The sequence below is a fragment of the Leucopleurus acutus genome, assembly GCF_964270905.1.
Source record: "Leucopleurus acutus genome assembly, chromosome: 9".
NCBI lineage: Eukaryota > Metazoa > Chordata > Mammalia > Artiodactyla > Delphinidae > Leucopleurus > Leucopleurus acutus.
Genome location: NC_139144.1, coordinates 17257554 through 17284888, shown reverse-complemented (window position 1 = coordinate 17284888; position 27335 = coordinate 17257554). Strand labels below are relative to the sequence as shown.

The 27335-nt window shown below is 40.3% G+C and overlaps 1 protein-coding gene across 1 annotated transcript in view; it reads right to left on the bottom strand.

Annotated features, from left to right (window-relative positions):
* The window catches only part of VPS41 (VPS41 subunit of HOPS complex), a 188297-nt gene that overhangs the window by 138760 nt on the left and 22202 nt on the right, over positions 1-27335 (bottom strand). Inside the window, exons 3-4 of the mRNA XM_082846260.1 lie at positions 9516-9623; positions 1698-1775 (exon numbers count right to left, since the gene is read on the bottom strand). Coding sequence (XP_082702386.1) covers positions 1698-1775; positions 9516-9623 — 186 coding nt within the window. The remainder of the gene's footprint in view (positions 1-1697; positions 1776-9515; positions 9624-27335) is intronic.

The window sequence follows — 27335 nt, the reverse complement described above, 5'->3', positions numbered from 1 at the left end:
AGGACCGCATGAATGAATGGGTAACGAAAGACACGAGTCAACTCGTACAGTATTTCTCCTGGTTTCTCTTTTGGCCATGGAACCAGCAGTGTTTGTCCTGTGAACCTCAGCAATCGAGTAATTTCTATATAATATTAAAAAGACTTACTGAGAAGCAGAGTTGAACAGAATCATTAAACTGGAGCCATAAATTTAAGAGGCCATCCAGGCAAAGCTCTTTTTTCAAGGTGAGGAGATATGGGTGACACCATAAAAAAGAGCTCTGCCTAGCACCAGCTCACACTTTTTTTTTTTTTTTTTTTTTTTTTTTTTTGCGGTACGCGGGCCAATCACTGTTGTGGCCTCTCCTGTTGTGGAGCACAGGCTCCGGACGCGCAGGCTCCGCAGCATGTGGGATCTTCCCGGACCGGGGCACGAACCCGCGTCCCCTGCATCGGCAGGCGGACTCTCAACCACTGCGCCACCAGGGAAGCCCCCAGCTCACATTTTAATGCATGGTAATGCGAAGACCAAATGTTTATTAAATCATCAAAATGGGTGGCCAGTGTCCAGGAGGGAGAAGACGGAGGTTCAAAAGTATCCTCTTGTCTGAAAGGGATGCCGAAGCCAAACAAGAACCCACCATTTGCCTGATGGATCAGTGGTTAGAGCACACAATTCCCTTCCAGGACTATTCCAAAGATTCCAAGGATACTGTCATCATCTGTGGTTCCGTTTCTTTTAAGCAAAACAAAGCAACCTGGTACCTTTAATATATAACGTATCAGCTTTAGAAACTGTGGTGTCCTTTGTAAACTACACCAATACCTTATGATGGATCTTTCAACAAGTGCTGACGCTTTCTTCAAACAAAGGAATATGTTCCCCAAAATGACCACCTTTTTCATCCCAAAGGTTCACATTCACACAACCACGGACACTTGATACTTTCTCAGCCCATCTTAAACACCAAAATCAAGCTTCAGATTCAACACTTCCTTCATCCTTGGTGATTCCAAATCACAATTAAAGAAATAAAAAGCCTGGCTCTTCTCTTTTAGTCAATATAATCCCCTAAGAGTCCAACTCGCAGAACATTCACATAAAATATTAGCGTTATATATTTAGAAGAGATAAACTGAAACAGCAAGGTGATCAATCAATTTTCAATTTACGTTTGGCATCTGGAGAAGATTATGGGGCATGTACTTACAATCGACATTAGTCATCAAATGAGGGGGTTCACACTTTAAGGATTCCACAAACCCCCAGAGTATGTAAATTAGCACCATTAATCACCAATAAAAGCAATCTTTTTTTTTGATTAACAATTCATCTAGACATTTCACAGTTACAGTTTAAAACAAATGCACATAGGAGTATTTTAAATGCTTCATTTAAAGCCAAATGGATGACTATAATTAACTAAAGAACTGCAATTAAACAGATTCATAAAAATAAATTTTTAAAAGGAGTTTATATAGCAGATACCCAGTGAAAATACATTATGTATAAATACAGACCTCTTTCTTTGTAAGTTCACCTTTAAAACTTTTTAGCACAGGTTACAAAGTTCAGAGTTGAACTCTTAGCACTCCAATATCATCGATAAAGATCCTTTCTTTAGGCTCTAAAAACAAATGGCTAAAACAAATATTTCAAAGCACGGATTTCAGCATGAAATTTAGCTCGCACATTATTTTATACTGGATACTTACTATATCAAACTTCTGAGTGATGTTCCCCTGGACATCCAGTAAATAAACCTTGCCATAATGTGTGCCCAGCGCCAAGAACTGTAAGAAGAACAGAGGGGTACAGAGGTCAGTTTCTTTCTTTTTTTTTTTTAATGGCATATGCTTTTTTTTTAAGAAGATGTTGGGGGTAGGAGTTTATTAATTTATTTATTTTTGCTGTGTGGGTCTTCGTTTCTGTGCGAGGGCTTTCTCTAGTTGCGGCAAGCGGGGGCCACTCTTCATCGCGGTGCGCGGGCCTCTCACTATCGTGGCCTCTCTTGTTGCGGAGCACGGGCTCCAGACGCACAGTAGCAGTAGTTGTGGCACACGGGCCTAGTTGCTCTGCGGCATGTGGGATCCTCCCAGACCAGGGCTCGAACCCGTGTCCCCTGCATTATCAGGCAGATTCTCAACCACTGTGCCACCAGGGAAGCCCCAGGGGTCAGTTTCTTAATGGACCATTCATACATAATTAGTAATAAAACCATATGCAAAGTCAAGACACTTAATGTGTAAGTGATCTGCGATGCCTCGAAGACGCACATTCCTTTGAGAAGGCTTGTTTCCAGCTTGGAGGAAATCACAGAACAGGGCCTTCTTTCTTGGGATCATGCAAGCTAGCTGTCAGAATGACTCACGAGGACCCTCATCTACTGACAACTAATGGTGTGCATGCGGCCTGTACACAATGCCCTGATGGACTGAGGCAGCAAATTAAAATTAGCTGTGAACGTACGACCAACCCACGGCTGAACTCAGCGTCTGAAGGAATGATTTGTAAACTCCCCTTACTTTATGGCAACTGCGTAAATCTGTGCTATCATTTAAGCTCAACATACACACACACACACACACACACACACACACACACACCAAAGTAATCTTATTTAGGAAGGAAAATCCATGCCACACTGAGATGCAAAAGCTCAGATGTACTTATACTGTCATGAGAATGCCTCTCTAAAAGTAAACGTGTGATATTAAGTGTCAATGTTTATTTTTGAATGCAAAAAAGAAAAAAAATCCTTTTCTGTCACAAAAATAACTGTAGAGCTTTGTATTCATTTTATGACATAAAACTGTTCATAACTCCCACTGTTTCTTTAATGCTTTGAACTAACCCAAAGGAAATGAGAAGAAACTTTAGGACTACCTGAAATAGGACATGAGATTTATCTTCCCTCCTATCTCTCTAAGCAGTACTCAAAGAGTTCCAAATTCTCTGTATTTTGTTGCATGTGAACATGCTTCATCGCAACCTAGAACGAAATGCTTAAATTTATAGGCACTACTAAGCTTTTCAGTCAAGCAGCACAATCTTGAAAAAATTAACCTTACAGAAAGTCAAGATTTAAAAGGATTTCTCAGAATGGAATTACTGAAAATGAAATTTCAGATCAGGCGCTTAAAATATAAAGCTACATTAAAGAGGCGTCACAAAAAAGAAAAGAAGGGGGTTCATTAGAAATTCAGTCCCTGCAATGCCTTTCACTCCTGCAAGGTTGCCTTTTTTTCAGGAAGAAAAAAAAGTCCGCCGGGTAAAAAAATCAATACTGGTTAATAAAACATCAGGTGTGCAGACATAACTAGGTATGACGATTCCACTGCACAGGGCTGCCTGAATGCACAAGGTGCCAGGCCGATTACTCATCCAGGGCAGACAACAAGGCTGCTGAAAACAGAATGTCGGGGCGCTGGAAAGGGCAGGGGAAGAGGTAATTTTGGGGGGGGGGGGAATGAGTCTGAATATTTAAACCAAACAGGGCTGTTTTCTCCAAAGCAAAAGAACATTCTAATTAGAAATAGAGGACTCAGAGGGGTGTAATTTCTTCTCCACAGTGACACTCTGAAAATATCTGAATAGAAAAATACCACATAATACTAGCTACAAACAATACTCCATTCTGAGGCCACCTATGGTAAAAGAATGAATGGGTTTTAAAAGCTCACTACACCCAAGTACTCGACAGTATTGACTCTCCTCATAAACACTGTATTTACTTTGTTAGAAAACTAAGGGGGGGGAGGGTACTTTCCCGGCGGTCCAGTGGTTAAGGCTCCACCACGCTGCCAATGAAGGGGGCACAGGTTCGATCCCCGGCCGGGAAACTAAGGTCCCACATGCTGCATGGCGTGGCCAAAAGTCAAAAAACAAAAAAAGAAAAGAAAGAAAGAAAGAAAGAAAACCAAGAGGGCCAATGCTTTAATACTGGGTCATTCTCTGATATCTCTGTGAAGGCCATTCTTGAACTTCCAATTATAGTTTATCAAAGTTTTAAAGGTTCTATACAGAGTACTTTACCCCAAATATTAATTCTTTCCTTTATTCTTTTCAAAATTAGTTTAATTCATTTAATACTTAAGACAGAAAGGAAACATAAAATAATTATTTTGATTGTATGATTTCAACCTAAAACTATAATTACTTTAGAACATCTTTGAAAAAAAATGCAGTGGTTTTTATGACAAGCTACCTTTTCTTTAGGAAAACATTTCATCATTTGGATTAGATAAATTATTGTTGCTCCCTTTTAGAAATAACTTTATGTGCTCTTAAAGCAATCAAGTTTGGGACTCCCCTGGTGGCGCAGTGGTTAAGAATCTGTCTGCTAATGCAGGGGACACGGGTTCGATTCCTGGTCCAGGAAGATCCCACATGCTGCGGAGCAACTAAGCCCATGTGCCACTACTGTAAATAAATAAATTTATAAAAAAGAAAAAAAAAACAAAAAACAATCAAGTTTGATAAGGCAATCGTCTAGTTCTTAAAATTTTAACTACCAAAACTATTAATGAGTCATACTTTCATTTGCTAATGAAATGAAAGTTTTTAAGTTGCTTTCGACTACTTAAAATACAAGAAAAAAATGCAGAATTGGCCACAAATCACAAACATAAATATAAATCCTTTAAATATGACCCTCCTTCCAGACATGAAAAGCTCTGTGCTTTTGTAACTATTGAATTTTTTTTCTTTTAACCTGAGAGCACTTAAAATCCAGCATAGGCAAAGAATAAACATAATTTAATCAGTCCCTTTCCTGTTTAAATACAGAAACTTGACTCATTTGATAAACTATCATTTGGGCATTGAATCCTTCTGAACCATCCACTAGCATAACTGCTTTTCCTTTGAACAGTTGGACTTTTTGTAAGTAAACAGGTAGGAGAAGCAATAAGCAGTCTTTTGGACACCACGAAAGAAACAAGAAGTAGCACATTTCAAATGTGTTCAGCTGTACAGTAATATCTATGTTTCACCTAGCACTTTACAGCATTCAAAGCATTAGAGCATGGACTGCCTTCAATTACACATAAGGAAATAAGTTCTGGGAGTTGATGTGACTTCCCTGGAGACAGTCAATGAGTGGCAGAGCTAGGGCCAGAATTAAGAGCTAAAATACTCTCCACTGGATCAGAAGCCTGGTAGATAGAAACACGAGCCTCAGATCAAGAGTGCATGTTCTCAAACTTAGTCTGACTACAGTTCCCACCGTCAGGCTCCTTGGCCAAGTTGGATTAAGTATGGTGTTAATAAAGTTTGACCTCTGGGGAGGCAAACTTTGTTCTCCTTTTCATCAATTTGGTGGTTTATTCAACACACACACACACACACACACACACACACACACACACACAAAAAGCACCTATGATATGCTTAGACAATAAGCACGTGTGATTTAAAAGGATGATGGTAAAATGATGGAGACAGAAATAAAAAATTGATTAAGATTAAATTTTTCGAGTATGCTTTAAAAGTACGTACAATTGACTCTTGAACAACACAGGGTTGAACTGGGAGGGTCCACTTAGACACAGATTTTTTTCAATAGTAGATAGTTGGCCTTTGAACAATCTGGGGGGTGGCTAGGGGCACCCACCCTTCCTGCAGTTGCAAATGTACATATAACTTATAGCTGGCCCTCTAGATCCACGGTTCCTCCAGATCAGTGGTTCTACAGCCACAGATTCAACCAACCAGGGACCGTGTAGTATTTACTACTGAAAAAAATCCATGTATACGTGGACCCCGTGCAGTTCTAATCCATGTTGTTCAAGGGTCAACTTTGAAGGAGTGTTAGACAGCAGACACTGAGGCAGATGGGGCAGGCTTGTGGTAAAGACCATTTTAGACAGCGTGGATACAACTTGCACAAAGGCATGTAGTCACATAAAAAGCAGGACACAGGCAGAAAAATCACAAATAGTTTTATATGGTGGAAGCATCCAGGGCAGGAGACAGGCAATGAGATTGGCAAGGTTGGTTAACAGGAGACTTCTGAATTTTTTTTTTTTTTAAACTTTTCAGACTTCATCTTGCGTGTAATGAGAGCCAATGAAGGGTTTTATTTATTTATTTATTTAATTTTGGCTGCATTGGGTCTCCGTTGCTGCGCGCGGGCTTTCTCTAGTTGCAGCGAGCGGGGGCTACTCTTCGTTGCGGCTCGCAGGCTTCTCACTGCAGTGGCTTCTCTTGTTGAGGAGCACGGGCTCTAGGCATGCGGGCTTCAGTAGTTGTGGCTCGCAGGCTCTAGAGCACAGGCTCAGTAGCTGTGGTGCACGGGCTTAGTTGCTCCGCAGCGTGTGGGATCTTCCCGAACTAGGGCTCGAACCTGTGTCCCCTGCATTGGCAGGCGGATTCTTAACCACTGCACCACCGGGGAATATTTATGGAGAGATGAAAGGTAACAAAGTGAGTGTGTGTTTGGGGTGGGTGGGTGGGTGGGGGAATGTGACCAAATCATGAAGACACCAGGAAGCCAATACAGAATTCTAGGGAGGGGGAGTACATGATCAGATCTGAATTCCTGGAAGATTATTTCAGTAGAAAGAAGTGTTAAAAATGGACTAGGATGAAACCAAATCTGAAAGAAAATAGATTGGTTCACGGTGTGTTCATTAGTTCCAGGGAGAAATGATGAATGCCTGTACTAAAAGGTCTTTGACTCAGCATGGGAGTAAACTCAAGCAGGTGACATGGGGGTAGAATCCAGGCAGAAGAGATGTTGTGAGTAAGAAGAGTCAGGAGTTGCTGCCAGACCATCGCACTTGTGGCAGAAAGTGATCAGATATGGGGCCAATCACACAAGGAGGCAAGATCTCAGAGGACCTTAAACACCACATGAAGGAGCTCAGACTTTTATTTACTGGATGATGAAAATCAGATCTGGGTAGAAAAACGAGAGGCACACAAGTACAGCCAGGAGAAGATGAGGGCCTTGGCTAGGGCAGGGGTGGTGAGAGAACCACCAGGACTTAGGGAATGACTGGGCGGAAGGAGAAGGAGTCAGCTTTGGCTTAGGTGATGCCACCAAATGGGGCAGAGAACCCAAAAACTACAGAGGCAAGGGAAGGAAGGGAAAAGAAGATGAGCTCATTATGGACATGGTGAGTCTCAGGTAAAAACAGAACCAAAGGTAGAGCTGTGTAGGAGGCACCTGGATAAATAAGCACGCTATTCTTGGAAGGGTCAGGGTGGAGGTGGCCACAGAAATCAAGAAATTTAAATATCAAGAACAGTACACACTTGGTCTTCCCTGGTGGCGCAGTGGTTAAGAATCCGCCTGCCAATGCAGGGGACACGAGTTCGAGCCCTGGTCCGGGAAGATCCCACATGCCGTGGAGCAGCTAAGCCCGTACGCCACAACTACTGAGGCTGCGCTCTAGAGCCCGCAAGCCACAACTACTGAAGCCCGCTTGCCTAGAGCCTGTGCTCAGCAACAAGAGAAGCCACCACAGTGAGAAGCCCACGCACCGCAACGAAGAGTAGCCCCCACTCGCCACAACTAGAGAAAGCCCGTGTGCAGCAACGAAGACCCAACGCGGCCAAATAAATAAATAAATTTATTTTAAAAAAAAAGAAAGAAAAGTACACATTTAGAAGACATGTGGCCAATGGACCAAATCTTGGGAAAACTAACGTGTAAGGGAAAAGTAGAAGTGAAAGAAACTGAAAGAAAACCAGAAGGGAATAACAGAAGTGATCAAGAAAGTGATAAGAAAATGGTGTCATGATAAGGAAGTTTTAAGAAAGGTAAGATCCACAGTGTCAAAAGCATCGAAATTTCCACAAATTGGTGAATGGACAAAGTGTGTTCTGTCCATACAGTGGAATATTATCCAGCAATAAGGAGGAATGAAGTGTTGATACGTGCTCCGTCACAAGTGAACCTCAAAAACATGATAGTAACTGTAAGAAGCCAGACACAAGAGACCAAGCAATGTATGATTCCATGTACATGAAACATGCAAAAAAGGTTCATTCACAGAATCAGAAATTAGATCAGTAGTCACGTGGGGCTAGAGTTATGTCTGCTCCATGACATAGCCTGATCGCTAGGAGACAAGGGAGGAAATGAGGGGAGGGGAAGTAAAGAAGTGGACAAAAAGGTCCTTGAGCAGGGGGAAGAACAGCTCCTGTTGGGGAGGATGGGCATGGATTCAGATGAGCTGGGGAAGGGGTCAGGAATTGAGGCTGATCATGCTTGGTAGTTTCCATTTCCTTAATTAAATAGAAATGACATCATCCTCTGAGAGTGAAGGGATTGTGGCTGAAGAGGCGGATTGGGGACTGGGGGAACTGATGAAGGACAAATAAATATCAGCCCTTTCAGTGGCATGTGCACCTCGGCACGCAACGTGTACCAGCACGTGGCGGGCGGCTTTGGTCATCTGAGCACTGACTCGGAGCTGAGAGCGTAGATGGGGGGCATATGAGGGTCAGGGCCATTAGAGAATTGAATCTGCTGGTAAAGTTAACTTAGGATAGTTGACCACTTGACAGAAAGAAAGAGAAAGAATGGATTAGAGATCAGGGCTCCACAAAGTCACAAAACAGGGTTAGTGGGAAGATGAACACAACAGCTTCAACGAACAAAGGGTAAGAGAGCGTTGCCCAAAAGATCCTCAAGTCCCAGGGACGGACACCCTCTAGAGTGTGGCCTTAAGGGTAGAGAGATGAAACGGGGCCGAAGGAGGGGTTTCTGCAAAAACCAAACAGACAGCACATATACTACTGCCGTGCAGGAATCTGTTTACAGTGGAATGAAATTGGTAGTAAAGGGGAACTGGGTGGAGGTAAGGAGGAGGATGGGACAATACTGCTGGTAACAAAGGGATAAAGCCAGGAGATGGATCAGAGCTGGGGGTCTGCCTTTTGTGGAGGTACCAAGGCTCACTCACAGGGCTGATAGGGAAGACAGAGCAATGGGTGAAACTCCCTGGCCTCTGATACTCCAATTGGTCTAAGAATGGGCTAAGCATCCTGTATAGTACTTAGCCTGGATTCAGAAAGTTGGTGGGGGGGCTTTGTTATAGCGAAAACCCAGATGTGGAATCTATTCATTCATTCATATAATAGATAAGTAATCATCTGGGGCCTTGCTGCTGATTCCTAAGGCCTCCAATGGACTCTCTTCTACTTTCACGGAAGCAATGAGCTCCACAATACTTCTCATCTTAACACTTTCCTACTCTGCTACTTAAGAGCTGAGGAATTAAGTGCTAGGGTTTCTGAGAACCACTTACTACAAACCTTTCACATCCATTATCGTCTGAATCCTACTCGATATACCCTTGCAGTGGGTGGTGTGTGTGTGTACAAATACATTTATATAATATCTCTGCTTGTTGTTTTGGTTTTTTGTTGGCGAGAAAGGAGAGAGGAAGAATGGACAGGAGACACGATTACGGTAAAAAAAAAAAAAAAAACCCACCATGCAAAGCACCCAGACTCCAAAGTATCAACAAACTTACCACGGAAACAACTCACAGCAGAATCCTCTACATGGGCCACCTTACCTTGTCGTGGACTGTCATGCAGCTAGCGGCATCCTTCTGAAGGATTTCAGTTACCCCATTGGAGAGCCTTTCATACTTCAGTTTGGGCTCCTCTTCACTCTCTTCTTCCTGCACAGAGAGCAGAGAAAATGACAGCCCTCAAGGACTTATTTGAAAGACTCAAATACTCAAAACACACATTGTAAGGGGGAACCAGAGATGGTTCCCTTAATGACTGTCAGCAACCCAACTACAGCTAAAGGTTAAGATCCTCATGTTTCATTTTTCCAACTGGTCTATCAACTGCTACAACTTCAATGGCAGAATAAATTCAAAAGCTGGAAAGAGGACTATACATACTCACTGCTGACAATAGTCAACTTTAGCATATTAAATACAATACTGTCTGTCTGACTACGCAAACAAAGTCAATAAATAGCGTATGGGCAAAATGGTTGTCAGTGTGCCCTAATGGACATAAAACACAGCAGTGAGACAGGAATATAATAAACCTCTAAAAGACATGAATTTTGCATTTCAAGATTACAAGTATTTTTGTCAGATTTGAGAATATCTCATACTAATTAGAAAAATACAATTATAAAAATTAAGTCAAAGTGAGAGAAAATTAGAAATTTTATATAAAACAAACTATATATTACTCTTCAGAAAAAAGTATTTTAATATTTATTTTATTTATTTATTTTGCGGTACGCGGGCCTCTCACTGCTGTGGCCTCTCTCGTTGCAGAGCACAGGCTCCGGACACGCAGGCTCAGCGGCCATGGCTCACGGGCCTAGCCGCTCCGCAGCATGTGGGATCTTCCCGGACCGGGGCACGAACCCGTGTCCCCTGCATTGGCAGGCGGACTCTCAACCACTGCACCACCAGGGAAGCCCAGAAAAATATAATTATAAAAATTAAGTCAAAGTGAGAGAAAATTAGAAATTTTATGTAAAACAAACTATATATTACTCTTCAGAAAAAATATTTTAATATTTATTTTAAATAACTGGTAAACCATGAACAGTCATTATTTAGTTTATGTTAGAATATTCACTGTTGACTCTCATTGTTATGGTAGAATATTCACTGTTGACTCAATCATTTTATATGTATTCAATATTATCACTAACTTTATATGTTCAATTTCACTGTTGACACAGAATCATAAGACATCCTTAATCCTCAGTTATAAAATAAAGTTAGGAATCTATGTTGACTATAATGGCCATGAATTAATAAATCAAGGATAGTTATAAAAATTATTACAATAATTCAGAAAAATATTCCATTTTACTTCATCAGTATGTAATGAGAAACAAGAAAATATGCATATACCAACACCTATGATTGGATAAAGCTGGCCAAAAGAAGTTCACAAAAATAATCTAATCATTGATACTTCCTTCAAGAATAATTGTGTAGTCCTCACCTTCCAGCTAACATTTGGGTAGACTGAGGCACATCAATGTTCTCACCCAGAATAACTAGAAAGGCTTAATGAACTATAGAGAAACATCACTATAAGGCATCAATTAAAGGGCTGCTGAGGCAACCTGAACTAGAAGAGTCAGGACTCCAAGATGGTGAACAAACCATGGAGAGGTGAGCTGGCATTCTACAGCCATTCTTCATGGAGGCATTTATCAACCAGAGGCTGAGAATCTCTGCCTGGAAAGATGCCCATTCCTGGGAGGATGGAAAACAGCAAACCTTCTGGTACTTGTGGGGACTGGAGACCTGATGGGCTAAGACCCCAGTGGAAGACAGAGGCAAAGAAGTGAGTTTGTTACACAGCCACTTTTCTCCAAAGGACAACTGCGAATTTCCAAAGCTACATAAGGTATGAGATGAAAAAGCTAAACAGAAAGTGTCAAAAATGCAAACTCACTGCCTTGATATGCTGGGAAGAGAAGAATTAGAGTTCAGGAGCCATCGGGAAATGAGATCCTGGTGAATACCACAGGCTCTCATTTGGGACTCCTGGTCCCCAGGATATAAGCACAATAGCTTCCCCAAACTTCTGTCTAGCTTCGACTCAGTTCAATCCCTGACTGGAGTAAGGTACATTAACCCTCAACCCATCTGCCCAGTAAAGAAAAGGTTGACCCCTTGGAAGAAGAATACTATGGGGACTTCTACAATTCTTCACTTACAATACCGAGAACTCAATAAAAAATTACCAGGTGCACCACAAGACTGGACCAAATGACTGAAAATCAAGGAGAAAAAAATATTGTAAAAACAGACCCATGGGTGACCTACTAACTGGAGTTAGAAGAAAAGGACTTTAACATAACTATAACTAGTATGTTCTGGAAGGAAGGAAGAAAGGAAGGGAGGGAGGGAGGAAAAGATGAATAAGACAGATGAAAAGGGAGATTTTCAACAGAGAACTGTAATCTGTAAAGAAGAATCAAATGAAAATTTTAGAACTGAAAAATGTAACTGAAATTAAGAATGCAATAGATGGCTCAACAGAAGATTAGCAAAGCAGAAGACAGGATTAGTGAGATGGAAAACAGGTCAAAAGATAGCCAAAGGGGGGACTTCCCTGGTGGTCCAGTGGGTAAGACTCTGTGCTCCCAATGCAGGGGGCCCAGGTTCGATCCCTGGTCAGGGAACTAGATCCCACACGTATGCCACAACTAAGAACTCCACATGCCACAACTATGAGCCCGCATGACACAACTAAGGCCTGGCACAGACAAAATAAATAAATAGATAAATAAATATTAAAAAAAGAAAAAAAGATATCCAAAGGGAAGGCCAGAGAAGGAAAATGGATGGAAAATACAGAAAAAGTATATGTGATATGTGGAACACAGGGAAAAGGGCTAACATATTTTTCAACACAATCCCACAAGGATAGAGAAAATGGGAAAATGGGGGGGGGAGGAAAGACAGGAAGAACATTTACAGAGGGAACAACTGAGAATTTTCAAAACTGATAAGACATCAACCCACAAGTTCAAGAAGCTCTGCAAACCCAAGCAGGAAATATGAAGAAAATCACACCTAGGCTCATCACAGTAAAAAGAAAATTATGTAAAAGAAAAATAACTTGCAGAGTAGTAAGTCCTGGGCCCCTTAAAGATTATAATACTAATAAACAGTCACACAGAGACCACAAACTCAGATGCTTACAGAAGTCTTTACCCCTGGGGCAAAGACCTGCAGCTTCACATGGAAAGGGGCTAATTTCTAGTTAAATAGAAAGGATGAGATATATCAAACATCATGCTACAGACTTAATAGGTATCTCATTTCATCCTGACTTTAAAAAAATTATGGGGAGTTGAATATCATTAACCCATTTTACAGATTTTCAGTAAAAACTGATGATCAGAAATTTTAGGTAATTTCCTTAAGATACACAGTGGGTAGAAAGTAAACCCAAAATTCAAATTCAGTTAGGAATGCTCTAATGTCAATGTCTTATGTAAAAACTCCTACAAAAATTACACTACAAATCACAACAGAAGCCTCCACAATTTTCATGCCTACAACTATAAACTATAAACTATGTGATCAATAGGAAATGCTTAAAAATGTGTTTCTTTAGCAGGTGCATTAGTTATCTATAGATGCATAACATATTATTCCAACATTTACTGACTTAAAACAACAATAAATATGTATTATTTAACCGAGTTTCAGTGGGTAAACAATACGGAAGTGGCTTTGGCTGGGTGGTTCAGATTCAAGATCTTTTATGGGGTTGCAGGGAAGGTGTGAGCTGGGCATATGAAGAATTGACTGGGGTTAGAGTACTGGCTTCCCAGATGGCTCACTCAAATGGGTGGCAAGTTGGGGCTGGCTGTTGGCAGGAGGCTTCAGTTGCTGGCCTCCTCGACTTCTCCAAAGGGCTGCTTGAGTGTCCTTAGGACGTGGCAGAGGTGGCTTCCCCAGAGTGATATGCATAGTGGAAACCCTAATGTTATATATGACCTAGCTTCAGAGGTCACACACTGATGCTTCTGCAATATTCCGTTGATGATGAAGGCCAGCCGGGATTCAGTGTGGGAAGGGAGGACACGAGGGCAGGAATAATAGGAGGTGAGGATCACCAGGGGATCATGCAGACTAGCTACAAGAGGAGTAGTAAAATTTTAAGAGCAATAAACCTGGTTTAATTTTAAAAATCAATATTCCATGTCTACTGATGAGCTGTCTTAAATTTTCTTCTCCAAGTATACACAAGCTATTAGTTGGTTATTTAGTAAAAGGGTGTTAAAATCAAAGATGGTCTACCTACTATTAACTTTCCATGAAGAACTCTAAGAACTAACAGCCACAAAAGGAAGTATCATGTTCATGGTTCTTTAAAAGACCTACCCTTCTTTAAAAAGGTAACTGCGATAATCACCCCAACCCAAGGAGATGCTGCATGTCCAAAAGTGACCTGTTGTTAAAATAAAATATCAAATAGCTAATTAACCAAGTCTTAAAAAACCTAGAAAAAAGAAAATTAGAAAAAGCAACAAATAAACACTTCTACTTATGTATCTACAAGCAAGAAATAGGAATCATTTCAAAGCTAACACTGAATGTAGCAAAGGCAAGATGTGTGCATTCTGAAGTAAATGTGTTAAATACAAATTGAATCCTGAATGTTAGTCTTTATAATAATATGCCACATGTTGTTCAGGCCTAGACATCAAATGTGCATCCAATGTGAAAAGTTAATTCTAGCCTCTTGACTATTTTGCATAAAAGCACTCATCCACGGACCATTAGGTAAAGTTACGGTAAATAAGGTTTGCCTGTCTTATTTATAAGTGAAAACTAAATAATTTCTCGCACATAAATATACAAAAATAAATACTTTCACAGCACAGTTCACTGAAGCATTTGTGCTAGGCTTCGAAAACCATAAATAAAATGAAAACTCCAATATTAGGGACTTGACGTTGCATTTCACGCTTTTCTGACAGGTATCTTTTATGTTAAGTTAAAAGCGGGGTAAAGGTGAATTTTTAAAGGTGTTTTCTGCTTGCTGTAAACAAAGAAAATGGAAAGTGATTCAAAAATACAATTCGCAGAGGTTATTCCACTGCTGCAGACTATATATCACATTTTAAATAAAAAAAAACATTTAAAAAAAACCAGGTAGATTTCATAGAGTTTCACTGTAAAAATAAACCGAAAAAAAGACTTTCATGCAATTTGAACTTCCATGGAAAACAACCCAGTGTTAATAAAAAGAAAATCAATAATTTTTGTTAAATTTTAATAATCTTGCAAGCCTACAAATAAAACCATCAACAGTCTGAGTTGAGATGACAGTTAACTGCGTTTCTATGACAACCTAGAGGAATAGTACAAGTCCTGACTTGCAGCTTAAGCGAAGATATGAACAGAGTGACATTTACCCATACAAGAAAAATCTGCAGCTTTCCTTTAAAAAGAATCAATTCCTCAACTAACATGGATTTTCACTAAGTGTATAGCACTTTTAATTAAAGACAGGTCCTTTAGATCATCGTATAGGACTCTAAAACACTATCTGAAAATAAATTTCTAATCACGGTCATTTTTTACTGAGTTTTGAACTTAAAAGTGAAAGAATTGCTTTTGGGGACAACAGACTAAGGCAATTAAAGATTTCTGCCTCAAAAACTATTTAGTAATTTGTTACTAACACCACAGGGTAAATTTACACAGAGGAAGTCCCGCCACCTAACTTAGACTTATGTAACCAACGAGAATATTGTACTTTTCACCTGATATTTTAAATTTTGTGTACAAGAAAAAATAGTTTGGTGTTTATAACCAATTTTTCATACTGTTTTAACTCTATCCACATCTTTCACACATCAGTACTTTTTTTTTTTTTTTTTTTTTTTTTTTTGTGGTACGCGGGCCTCTCACTGTTGTGGCCTCTCCCGTTGTGGAGCACAGGCTCCGGACACGCAGGCTCAGCGGCCGTGGCTCACGGGCCCAGTCGCTCAGCGGCATGTGGGATCTTCACGGACCGGGGCACGAACCCGTGTCCCCTGCATCGGCAGGCAGACTCTCAACCACTGCGCCACCAGGGAAGCCCCACATCAGTACATTTTATGTACCACTGTGACAGTTCAAATGAAGACCTGAATTTTACTTTTTAAAAAAAAAGTGTGTCATATGAATTCGGGGGTTCACAGAAAGATCATTACATTTTCTACTGTTCCTATTAATATAGAACTTAAAATGTTATTTCTGGATATCAGTTCTTTGTTAAAATACAGTTTTGTCTTGTTTGGGTTTTTTTCACAAAACAAAATGATACTAGATATACTGAAGGAGTGAGCTATTTACAAAGTCCAAGTTAAGTCAGTGGAGAATATCACCAGTGGAGAACTCCTGGGCAATTCACAACCTCACTCTATGGAGACGCCCTTCATCACATCCAGCCTCACCTATGAGAAAGACCTCAGTTGAACCTCTAGGAGTTTTAATAAGATGAATGGATTAGTTGATCTCGTCATCAACTACATCTGACCAGGGGCAAATCCTTTTAATAAATATCCAATGTTTTAAAGCTAGATACAATAGGGAACACTAACATCCTCAAAAACAAAACAAAATTCTCATTGTGTAAAAAAAAAAAAAACAAAAACAGTCTGAACTTCCACAGGAAAACACCAAGTCTTAATAAAAAGCAAATCAATAATCAGCCATCGGTCTGAAAGTATAAAGGTTTTCTTCCTCTAGAACATTGTGTCTAGAATTCTAGTTACTTTAATAAGAATTGAAATACTCAAAATTGGTAGTCACCCTTATAAGTTTTAAGTATTTTTAAAAAGCTATCAAAATCTAGTGTCAGACATTTGAACTTTAGAAAATTTGTATTTGAAACCGTTTTCTCTCTTAACAAATAATTCACTTCATAATAAGCCCCATGATATATTAAAATATTTCTTTTTGATCACTATTTATTAGAGGAGATAGACGGAGAAGAAAAATATAAAACACAGTAGGTGCCAGATACAAATAAGAATTTTTTAAAGCATAACTGAAATTACACTGTAAGTCAATCAAAACGCACAATTTAAGTCTCAAAAACATAACTAACAAATTTTTAAGGAATAGAGCCATCCACGACAACAGTAACTGCATCAACGTTACTATCAACAAAGGTAATATAAATAGTCAAGAACTATTTATTATTGTGTATACGCATTTATTTGAAACTGTAACGTTACAAGTAAATGTACATGGGCAAGAAAGGACATCTCCACCTATGTCATATCAGTCTGGAGCTTTTCCAGAAACAGTAGAAGAGGCTCATGATGAGAAAAGCTGTACAAAACAGACGAACTGTAAGATTCAAAATTCATCAAGAAATTAGGACCTTTTTATTAACTTTGTATTTGCCCCCTCCCCAAATGATTGTCACCTCCTTAAAAGGGCAAGTCCCACTATTGACTGTTATAGGTGACAGTTCTATTACAAAAGGATGATTTTACTTACACAAAAAGATGACTGTCTGGTAGGAAAGATGGCTTCATAGAGCCTTCTAAAATGTCAAAACCTATCAAGAAAACGACATAAACAAGCCAAGAGAGTAACTTCTGGTTTCCATTAATAACACAAGGTATTACAGCTGCCTCAATGACCAAACTTTTTAAGAAAGTGACATGGAGATAATGGAATTCATCTACAATAATACAACTGTGGTCAAAGCTCCCAGGATGCCTTTCCATCAGACTGGTGACAGACAAGCAATTACATTCTTATATGAATGCAAATAATGTTGTTAACTTTTTTACTTTCAAGCAATACTGCTATTATTGAAAACACGTATTAATCAAAAACAAGTAGCTGAAATTAGGAGCTGATAAATGTAATCTAGATGACATGGGTCTAACTTTTTCATATAGATAGAAAATTCCGATGAGTCTACTCATATGCATATATTATTTTTTAAAGCTTAAAATGCATATGGTTAAATAAGTGGTTCTCAACTGGAGGTAATTTTGTCCACCCTCCAAGTCATTTACTTGGCAATGTCTGGGGACATTTTTGTTGTCACAACTGAGTTGGGGGAGAAGAAGCTACTGGTATCTAGTGGGGTAGAGACCAGGGATGATGGTAAATATCCTACAGTGGACAGGACAATCTCCCGGAACAAAAAATTATCTGGTCCAAAATGCCAATAGTGCCAAGGTCAAGAAACCCTGGGTTAAATAAATTTCATGAGATCAAATATGACACAGACCCTAAAATCTGTTTTCAAAGACGATTTAATAACAAAGGGAAAGGTTCTCAAAACGTCTTATTAGGTGAATAAGGAGGTCATAAAAACCTGCTTTGCATGATCCAAGTGTTATTGAAGAAATTCATATACACGTGTTAGGGGAAAATGAGAAGAATAAACACCAAAATATCAATAGTAACCTCCCTAAGCTTCGGTTTCTTCATCTGTAGAATGACAGTGATAACAGGACTCCCATCACAGGGTTGCTGTAACCATTAAGAAGTTGGCAAATAAAAATCATTACTGTGAGCTACTGCCAATATTTTCTAAACCTGCTAAAATCAATATGCATTATATTTATTATAGAATTATTATATTTATATATTTTTAAAACCACTGTTCAACATCCTCTTCAAAACTTTGTATCTACTGAGCTAAGATTCTTTTTTTTTTTTTTTTTTTTGAGCGGGACGTGGGCCTCTCACTGTTGTGGCCTCTCCCATTGCAGAGCACAGGCTCCGGACGCGCAGGCTCAGCGGCCATGGCTCACGGGCCCAGCCGCTCCGCGGCATGTGGGATCTTCCCGGACCGGTGCACGAACCCGTGTCCCCTGCATCGGCAGGTGGACTCTCAGCCACTGCGCCACCAGGGAAGCCCCTGAACTAAGATTCTTATCTCTTAAAGCTGCTCTCCTTCCTGTTTAACACTTTGACTAGAAAAGTGAGAAAAAGTTGAGCCTCTAATCATTGAAGAGCTCTACTTAAGATTCACAAGATATGCAGTCTTCATAAACCCTGATCTCTCCTTTGCTCTGTAGTATCAGAATTTCATGTTCAATTCAAGGAGGAGTTTATATTGGGAAAGCACTAAGAATATAGAGAGGAGGGGGGGAAATGAGAAAAGCAAATAAGCTTTTCATTTCCTTCCAGCCACATGGAATAACCTGACCCATCTTCAAGATATGCCATCCAGGTGGACAATTTCCGCCACTAAAGCCAACAAAACCCTCATTCCCTTTCTTCCCAATACCCCTTGGTGATCACAAGATCCTCAGAAGCAGGGTTTATGCCTTTTCACTGTTCTGAACTTCACCTAACAAAACTGTGGGCACCTAATAAAGACCAGTGAAAACACAAGTACATCGTTAAGGGCAGACCGAGTTTAGTAAGAAGCTATTCTCAGACATTCTCATTTAGATTTCCACACAGGAAAATCCAAATCATAGAATAGCAGCTGAAAGGAATCTCAGAGATCATCTAAATTATGTATTATTTTACAGACATGAGGAGGGGAGGGGAGGGGAGGGGAGGGGGAGATGGAGATACCAAAGGCGAAGAGCAGCAAACAGTAGTAGTAGCAATAGAGGTCCCGCAAACTCAATGTTCATGACGAATTTACATTTATTTTTAATTTCTATGTTTACTGTTATATTAAAAAGTAAAGTGCCACAGTTCCTTGGGATTATTTTGTTTGTGAGGAGATTAAATACCTCTCGAGCATCTTTCAATGGCTCATTCCCTATTCCAGGTGCAAAGAAGCACCTGGCTAACCAGTCCCACCAAAGCCTCTGACAGCTTCTCAATAATTTTCATGAAGAAACAGATCCAGATAAAAAAAAACCCGCATAGCAATAAAAATTAAGATAAACCATTACCAAAGTCAAGGAGAAACTGATACGTATGTTGAACATGAACTCATGACACATCTTGATTTGGTTCATGAAAAAGTAACGCACCTGAACAAAATGTAGAAAGATGCTTTTGGCTCTCCCAAAGCTCCATGCCCATGACTCAGAGCCTGCCCCACTCGACAGAGCAGACACCCACCCCACCCATTAGGGACTGTTTTTCTCCAGAAGGAGGTGACTGTCTACAGCTTCTGCCCACTGTTTCTCTACACTTTCAACCCTAGCCACCATCTGCCTACATCGCCCTCCTACGGGCAGAGACTATAAGTCCCTAACACCTGGACAGTGCATTACTGACAGTCTGGGAGTTCCAGCTGTAAGCACTGCAGGACCGAGAAAACACTGGCATAAGGAAGGTGGGTATTGCAGGGAACCAGAGAACACTAATAAAGGTAAAAGCAAAAATGCATTAGTAAACCAGAATACGGAATAATTAACAAGTCCAAGCGTTAGCACTTTTTAAAGACAAACAGAATAAGATAACCACCATACACACCGACAAAATAAAAATCATCAAAGTACGACCTATCTCCTGCAGAAAGGTACCTAGCCTAGACTGTTTTAGCAGCAAGTTCTATTAAAAACCCTCAAAGAATAGAAAATTCCTAAGTTATTTAAACTATCCCATGACAGTGAAATAAACACTTTCTAACTCATTTTGAAAAGGTAGCATAACTGTAATATCAACACTCCCGAAGAATACATCAAAGGAAAAAAAGAAAAAAACAGAGTTCAGTTATCTGATACAAGAATGTAAATGTAAAAATTCAAAATAGAATATCATAAAGCAAACTCTGCATATATTAACAGAAAGCTTGGTGATCAAATCGATCAAATACTGCAGAACTGCAAAGACTGGTTATTAAGAAAGCTGATTTCATCATTTGATAGGTCAAAGTAAAAGCCCCATAGACCCACAGTGACAGATACAGAAACAGTATTTATAAAATTAAACACATTTCTGATTTATAAAAAAAAAATTCAGTAAATAGAGATCTAATATCACTTTATTTTTCAAAACTGATTTAGAAATTTTAGCCAAGGTGAAAGACAAGAAGATGAAAAACAATAAATGTAGCATCGTTGGTATGGTAGTTGAAGATGTATGGAAAAAACAAAACACAGTTTATAATGATGAATTTTGTGTCAACTTGACTGGGCCACGGAGTGCCCAGATATTCAGCAAATCATTATCCTGGGTGTTTCTGTGATGTGTTTTTGGAGGGGAATAACATCTAAATTGGTAGACTGAGTAAAGTAGATTGCCTTCCCCAATGTGGGTAGGCCTCGCCAAATCAGTTGAAGTCCTAAATATACCCTCCCACCGAGTGAAAGAGTTCTTCCTGCCTAACTGTCTTGCAAGTGGGTGACTTCTTTCCTGTCTTAGGATTTGAACTGAAACATCAGCTCCTTCTGGGTCTCCAGCTTGCCGACTCACCCTGAAGGTCTTGGGACTTGCCAGCTCCATAATCACACGAGCCTCTCTCTCTCAAATCTCTCCCTCTCTTCCCCCCTCCCTCTCTCTCAGCTCCTGTTGGTCCTAAACAGAGCCCATTGGTTCTGTTTCTCTACTGAACCCTGACTAATACACAGCTCTTGCCAAGCCAGAGAGAGCTGGCCTAGGCTGCTGGCCCCCTTCCCCCAAATCAACCCTGAAGATTGTATAAAAATGATAGGAAGGAGGGATTCCAGAATATCCCTGAGTGAGAAACCATGGAAGCAAGTGAAATCATCTAGAAGGGGGAGCTGTTTAGACCTGATGCTTACCTCTCCCCCACAATGCCTAACTTGGAGGTTTTGCTGCTCCATTCACTACAGAAATCAGCAGGAACAGCCAAGCCCTTGCAGGGGTGAGGACTGACCTGCATTCACTCCTCTGTCTTCTAGCCTTCCGCCACCAAGTGGAGATTACCTCCTCCCAGGGCTGCTTCCCTGTAGATTTACCTCAAGGGCACTTTACAAAGGCTCAGAAGACTCTCAGAAACTCCCACACTGAAACATATTTTTCGAGGACATATCCAAATAGAAAGCAAAAATCTAGCAGATGCTGTAAGAGATATGAGAAACAAGAATGATCAAAAAATCTTGGTAAAGGGCTTCCCTGGTGGTGCAGTGGTTGAGAGTCCGCCTGCCAATGCAGGGGACAGGGGCTCGAGCCCTGGTCCGGGAAGATCCCACATGTCGTGGAGCAACTAAGCCCGTGCGCCATAACTACTGAGCCCGCGTGCCACGACTACTGAAGCCCGCGTGCCTAGATGCCATGCTCCGCAACAAGAGAAATCACCGCAATGAGAAGCCCGTGCACTGCAACGAAGAGTAGCCCCCGCTCGCCGCAACTAGAGAAAGCCCGCGCGCAGCAATGAAGACCCAACGCAGCCAAAAAAATAAAATAAATCTTTTTTAAAAATTAATAAAAAATCTTGGTAAAGTTCACTAATGTCATTTGTTAACAAAGGACAGGGGAAGAAAGGAGAGAAAGTTATTCAGAAACCTACTGGAATTCAAAATCAAGTGGGCAGTCACAAAATAAGCTAAAATAAAGTTTTCTTAACGCCAGTTGTACCATACACAGTCCTCATACACTGGACAAGTTACTTAAAACCTCAGTTACCTCATCTTTTGTGAAAGGAGGATGATGATATGTATCTTATAGGATTGTTGTGAGAATTAAATGTAATAAATGTATGTAAAGCACAAAGCACAGCATCACCTAAGTATCCAGTGAATGTCAATTACTAAAAATATTACCATTATTTGTATTATAGCCCCCAAGTTTAAACGGTATAATTCGTATCTTCCCTTTGGAGTTTATTTCCAGACATAAAATTGAGCAAACATAATTATTTCTAATCTAGTTCCCTCTTTGTTTTATACTACTTACAAAAAACGAAGATATATTACTTTTGAGTTTGTCACATCATTTCAAAAATGTTTTCAAACATATCTAAATGTGAACCTTGTTATTAAGAAAGTTAAAGGAAATGCTACAGTCCCGTTCTTATTAAGCCAATAGTCTCTCCTGGATGCTTGACCAAAAGTAGCCCATCACAGGCCAAGTATCTCAAAAATGCCCAACCACTGACGGAAATGATGAAAACAGACTAAAATCTTAAGCTTTAGCGGAGGTTTCCCCACTCCCATCTCTTTGATACTCTTTTGAGAGATTTATTTAATCCACTGAGGTCTTTGGAGAAGAGAGTCATATTCTAAAGAATTATGATTACACGGATGCCTGTGAATCACTATATTTAAAAATGGTGGGATTTCCCTGGTGATGCAGTGGTTAAGAATCGCCTGCCAATGCAGGGGACGCGGATTCTATCCCTGGTCCAGGAAGATCCCACATGCCGCAAAGCAACTAAGCCCGTGCGCCACACCTACTGAAGCCCGCATGCCTAGAGCCCGTGCTCCGCAACAAGAGAACCCTCCACAATGAGAACCATGCACACTGCAATGAAGAGAATCTCCCTGCTCACCGCAACTAGAGAAAGCCCGTGCTCAGCAACGAAGACCCAATGCAGCCAAAAAAAAAAAAAAATGGTTGTACTCAAACTGAAATAGCTCACAGATGAAAAGAAATCTATGTGTTATTTAGATTTGTTATAGCATTTCTGGAGTCTGCAGAGAAAAAACTGCCTTAAAGCCTTGACAGGGTAGTATCAGGCCCTAACTGTTAAGTAGAATTACCATTTAAACAACATTCTTGAGCAATTATCAGGAAAGACACACATAAGTTTTTATAAATATAGCTCCCAGTATTAGCAATTTTGTTACAACTATTTTCTGTATGTTCTCCTTTGCTGGATGTATTTTACTCCTAAAACCATAAGAATAAAGACTAATGAAAAGTGCTAAGGGACCAAGATTATACAATCGCATTATTTACTGTATTAGTTTGCTATTGCTGCTGTAACACATCACCATAAACTCACTGGCTTGAAACAACACGAATTTGTTATTTTACAATCCAATACAGATCTCACCGGGCTACAATCAAGATGGTAGCAGGCTGCCTTCTTCTGGAGGCTCTAGGGGAGAATCTGGTTCCTTGTCCTTTCCAGCTTCTAGAGGCCACGTGCATTCCTTGGCTGTGGGTCCCCTCCTCCCTCCGCCACCTACAAAGCCAGCAAGAGCAGGTCGAGTCCTGTTTCACACCACATTACTCTGACCTTCTCAACCTCCACCTTCCACCTGTAAAGACGACACTGTGACTTGTGACTACACTGGTCCCACCTGGATAATCCAAGATAACCTCCCTATCTTAAAGTCAGCTGATTAGCAACCTTAATTCCGTCTGCAACCTTAATTTCCTTTTCTATGTCACATAACATATTCACAGCTTCCAGGGATCAGGATGAAGACATCCATGGGGGACCATTATTCTACGTATCTGCCTATTACTGAGAATAATATATCAATCAGAGAGGATCAAAATGATGGTGGGCTATGGAGCTGGATTCCCCAAGCTGAACCCCAAACTAAAAGAGTTCTCATTGCTTGCCCCTAAATTAAATCATGATCCTTTTGAGGACACGGGGTGGGATAAAACTGTTCTCAGCTTGAGTCAGGAGGCCAGGGGTGGTCACTGGTGCATGTTTTTGACAAAGGGACCTCTCAAAGGTCCCTTTGGTTTCACCATCTTCAAAATAAACATACAATGCCAGCTTCCTATCATTGTTGTGAAGAGTAATTTATTTGTTCACTCACAAGTAGCTCTGCTAGTGGGAACCTGGTTACAGGGTCCCTGACTTCTTGAAAGTACCTGGCATAGAACTGGACAAAAATAACAAAACGGCAGTAGCAGCAGCATACTTACTGAATACGTTTTAATGACAAAGTGCTAAACAACTATCATCTCCTTTAACAGTCACTGAACAACTGCATCCCTTATGAACATTCTAGATACCAACATCTTGTAATACACAGTACAAGAATTTCTGCAAGCATCTGAGACATTCTGCCAACCCAATCTCCCCTGAGCCCATTCCAGTCAGGTCCCACCACCAACTCCACCAGTATGAGCCACCACGACTGCTCTTGTAAGGAGCACACCAATGGCCTCATTACAGATCCAAGGGTAAAGCCCTAGACCTCATCTTATTCCTCCTCCCAGCAGTATTTGGTATAACTGACCACGCTCTTCCTCCTGAGATGCATTCCTCCCTCGGCCTCTGGGTCACTGCTTTCTAGTGGTTCTCTTCCTACGTCACTGGTTACTCCTTCTCACTCCCCTTTGAAGATTTCTCTTCATCTACCAGACCTCTAAAACGTTAGAGTACGCCTTGGTCCAGACATCAGGCTCCTTATGTATCTGTCCTCACGCCCTAAATGATCTCATCCAATTTCATGGTTTTAAACGCCATCCAAATGCTGATTCACAAATTCTATTTTTTTTTTTTTTTTTTTTTTGTGGTACACAGGCCTCTCACTGTTGTGGCCTTTCCCGTTGCGGAGCACAGGCTCCAGACGCGCAGGCTCAGCGGCTATGGCTCACGGGCCCAGCCACTGCGCGGCATGTGGGATCCTCCCAGACCGGGGCACGAACCCGTGTCCCCTGCATCGGCAGGCGGACTCTCAACCACTGTGCCACCAGGGAAGCCCTGATGCACAAATTCTTATCTTCAGTCCAGACCTGCACTGGTCTTTTTTATCCAATGACCGACTTGACATTTCCACTTGGATGGCTAATTGACATCTCCAACTTAAGATACCCCAAATGGAATTTCTGATTTACCCACCCCACCCAACTACCACCATCACCAGCAACTCACCCTGAGCACCAAAACCAGTGCTAGCTAGAGTCTTCCCCTATCTCAATTAACATACTCCATCATCCTAGTTGCTCATGCTTGATTCCTCTCTTTCACTTACACGTCCACCTCCTAGTCAACAAATCCATTGGCTCTACTTCAAAAAATGCCCCAAATCATCATCATCTCTAGCCAGAGTTTTGCCAAAGCCTCCTAACTGGTCTCACTGCTTCCTACTTGCCACCACCTTCCTGACTTTTTTCAAACGTCATCCAAAGGGATCTTACCAAACAATGATCCTTCAGTGGCTTCCCATCTTACGCACGGTAAAAACCAAAGTCCGTAAGCTGACTTACAGACTCTAGTTCTTGACCACTCATTACTTCTCAGACATGATTTCCTATTACTCTGCTGCAGCCCTGCTCGTATCCTCAAAGACCTCTAGCAGGACCCCAACTGAAGGTACTGTATTTGCTCTTCCTTTCACCTATGAGATCTTTCCCCTGGATATTTACTTATATGTCATCTTATTAGAGAGCCCTCCCCTACTGTCCAGGATAAAAGAGCATCCCTCAGCCCACTCCACAGTCCTCTTACCCAATGTCATTTTACTTTTATCCATAACATGTATTACCGCCTGATATATATGTTTTTGTTTACTGTCTGCCTCCTTTATCAAATGCTGGTGTATCCTCGCACCCAAAACGTAATAGTATCCAATAAATATTTGTTGTATAAATAAAATAATCAGTCCACCTTGGGCTAAAATAATTTTCTTATGTAAATTATAAATTTCTCCTAGTGAAACTGTAAATTCTGTTCAAATATATGTCATACCAGAAAAAGTCACGTTCATTTTCTCAATCTCAAACCAGCAGCAGAAATACAGTTTCACAAATCTTGCATCCGGAAAGTTTCTACTAAGTTTCCAAATATATCACTTTTATAATATATGCTTCACAGAGAATGTTTATCCTTGCCTGAATGATGCAATAATCAGCAGAACCTGTTAATATTAATAGCTCATTAAATGAAAAAGCAAAATTTTAATCCAAGGGCTATTTGGAAGGATACAATATTATAACCCCATGCTCCCTTTCTCTCACCAATCAATTTCATAACAAGGTACATTACCATTTTAGTTACCAGTTGCTATAAATTTGTTTATTAAAATTAATAGATATAAAGAACCAATTTAAGTTTCAATAAATGATTCACAATGTTCTACCTGCCAGGTAAAATAAATTATTTTTCTGTGATGCATTTCCTGCTTTAAAAAACCTATCTCCTGATTTCTCACAATGACTGGTTTTCATTTTAACAAAACTGAAAAAGAATTCTCCTTGTGGCAGATGCACCGAGAAGGTACATTTTAAAATTAATTCCTCATTCAACATTAACTGTGTATAGGTTTGTTTTAAATAGGTTCAGCTATTTGTCAGTCTTCTTGGTTTAGTAAAATTAATATATCTAACATATTCAAAACCTCCTAATTGTGATATTTGCAAGAACTAAGCCAGATCTGAGTGGACATCACTTAGGAGGCATGCTTATAAATAATGGTAACAAAAATTATAAAGACAGAAGTGACAGTAACTAACCCTCTGTTATTACATACCATGGCCCAGGCACAGGTCATGTAATTCACATGCAATTCAAAGGAACACACCATAGGCAGAATAAGCCTTCGTTTATCTATTCAGTTGCATTCATGAGTAACTAAAGGTCACTGGAATCCTTACCCGGTAGAAAGCAGACTTCACTACATACCAGTTTCCGTTCGGTGCTCTTCTCTTTCCTTGCCAACCCTCTTTAGCCTGATGGCTTTCCCCTTGTTATTCTCCTCTTTGCTGTGCAAGTTTAATCTTGAAAGGTTAGGCTAACACTTTGATGCTTCTACTGCAAAGTTCTTTGTACAACCCACTAAACTCCTCTACAAAGGTGGCATATACTTCTAGATAAACAGTACACTGAGAACCTATTCAAAAGAGCGTTTTAAAAAAATACATATCTCTATGAAGCAGAACTGCTTCAGTTTCCAGCTCTATGAAAGTTTTCCACAGCACATTGTACCTGGTCCGCAAATAGGAAAGCTCTTATGGAAGATGATGACATTTCTATATTGCTTTTGCCTCAATTTCCTCTCCCTGTGTCACTGAATCTACTCAGAAATAAACCTCTGCTATGTCAAACCACTACAATTTTGGAACTATTTATTA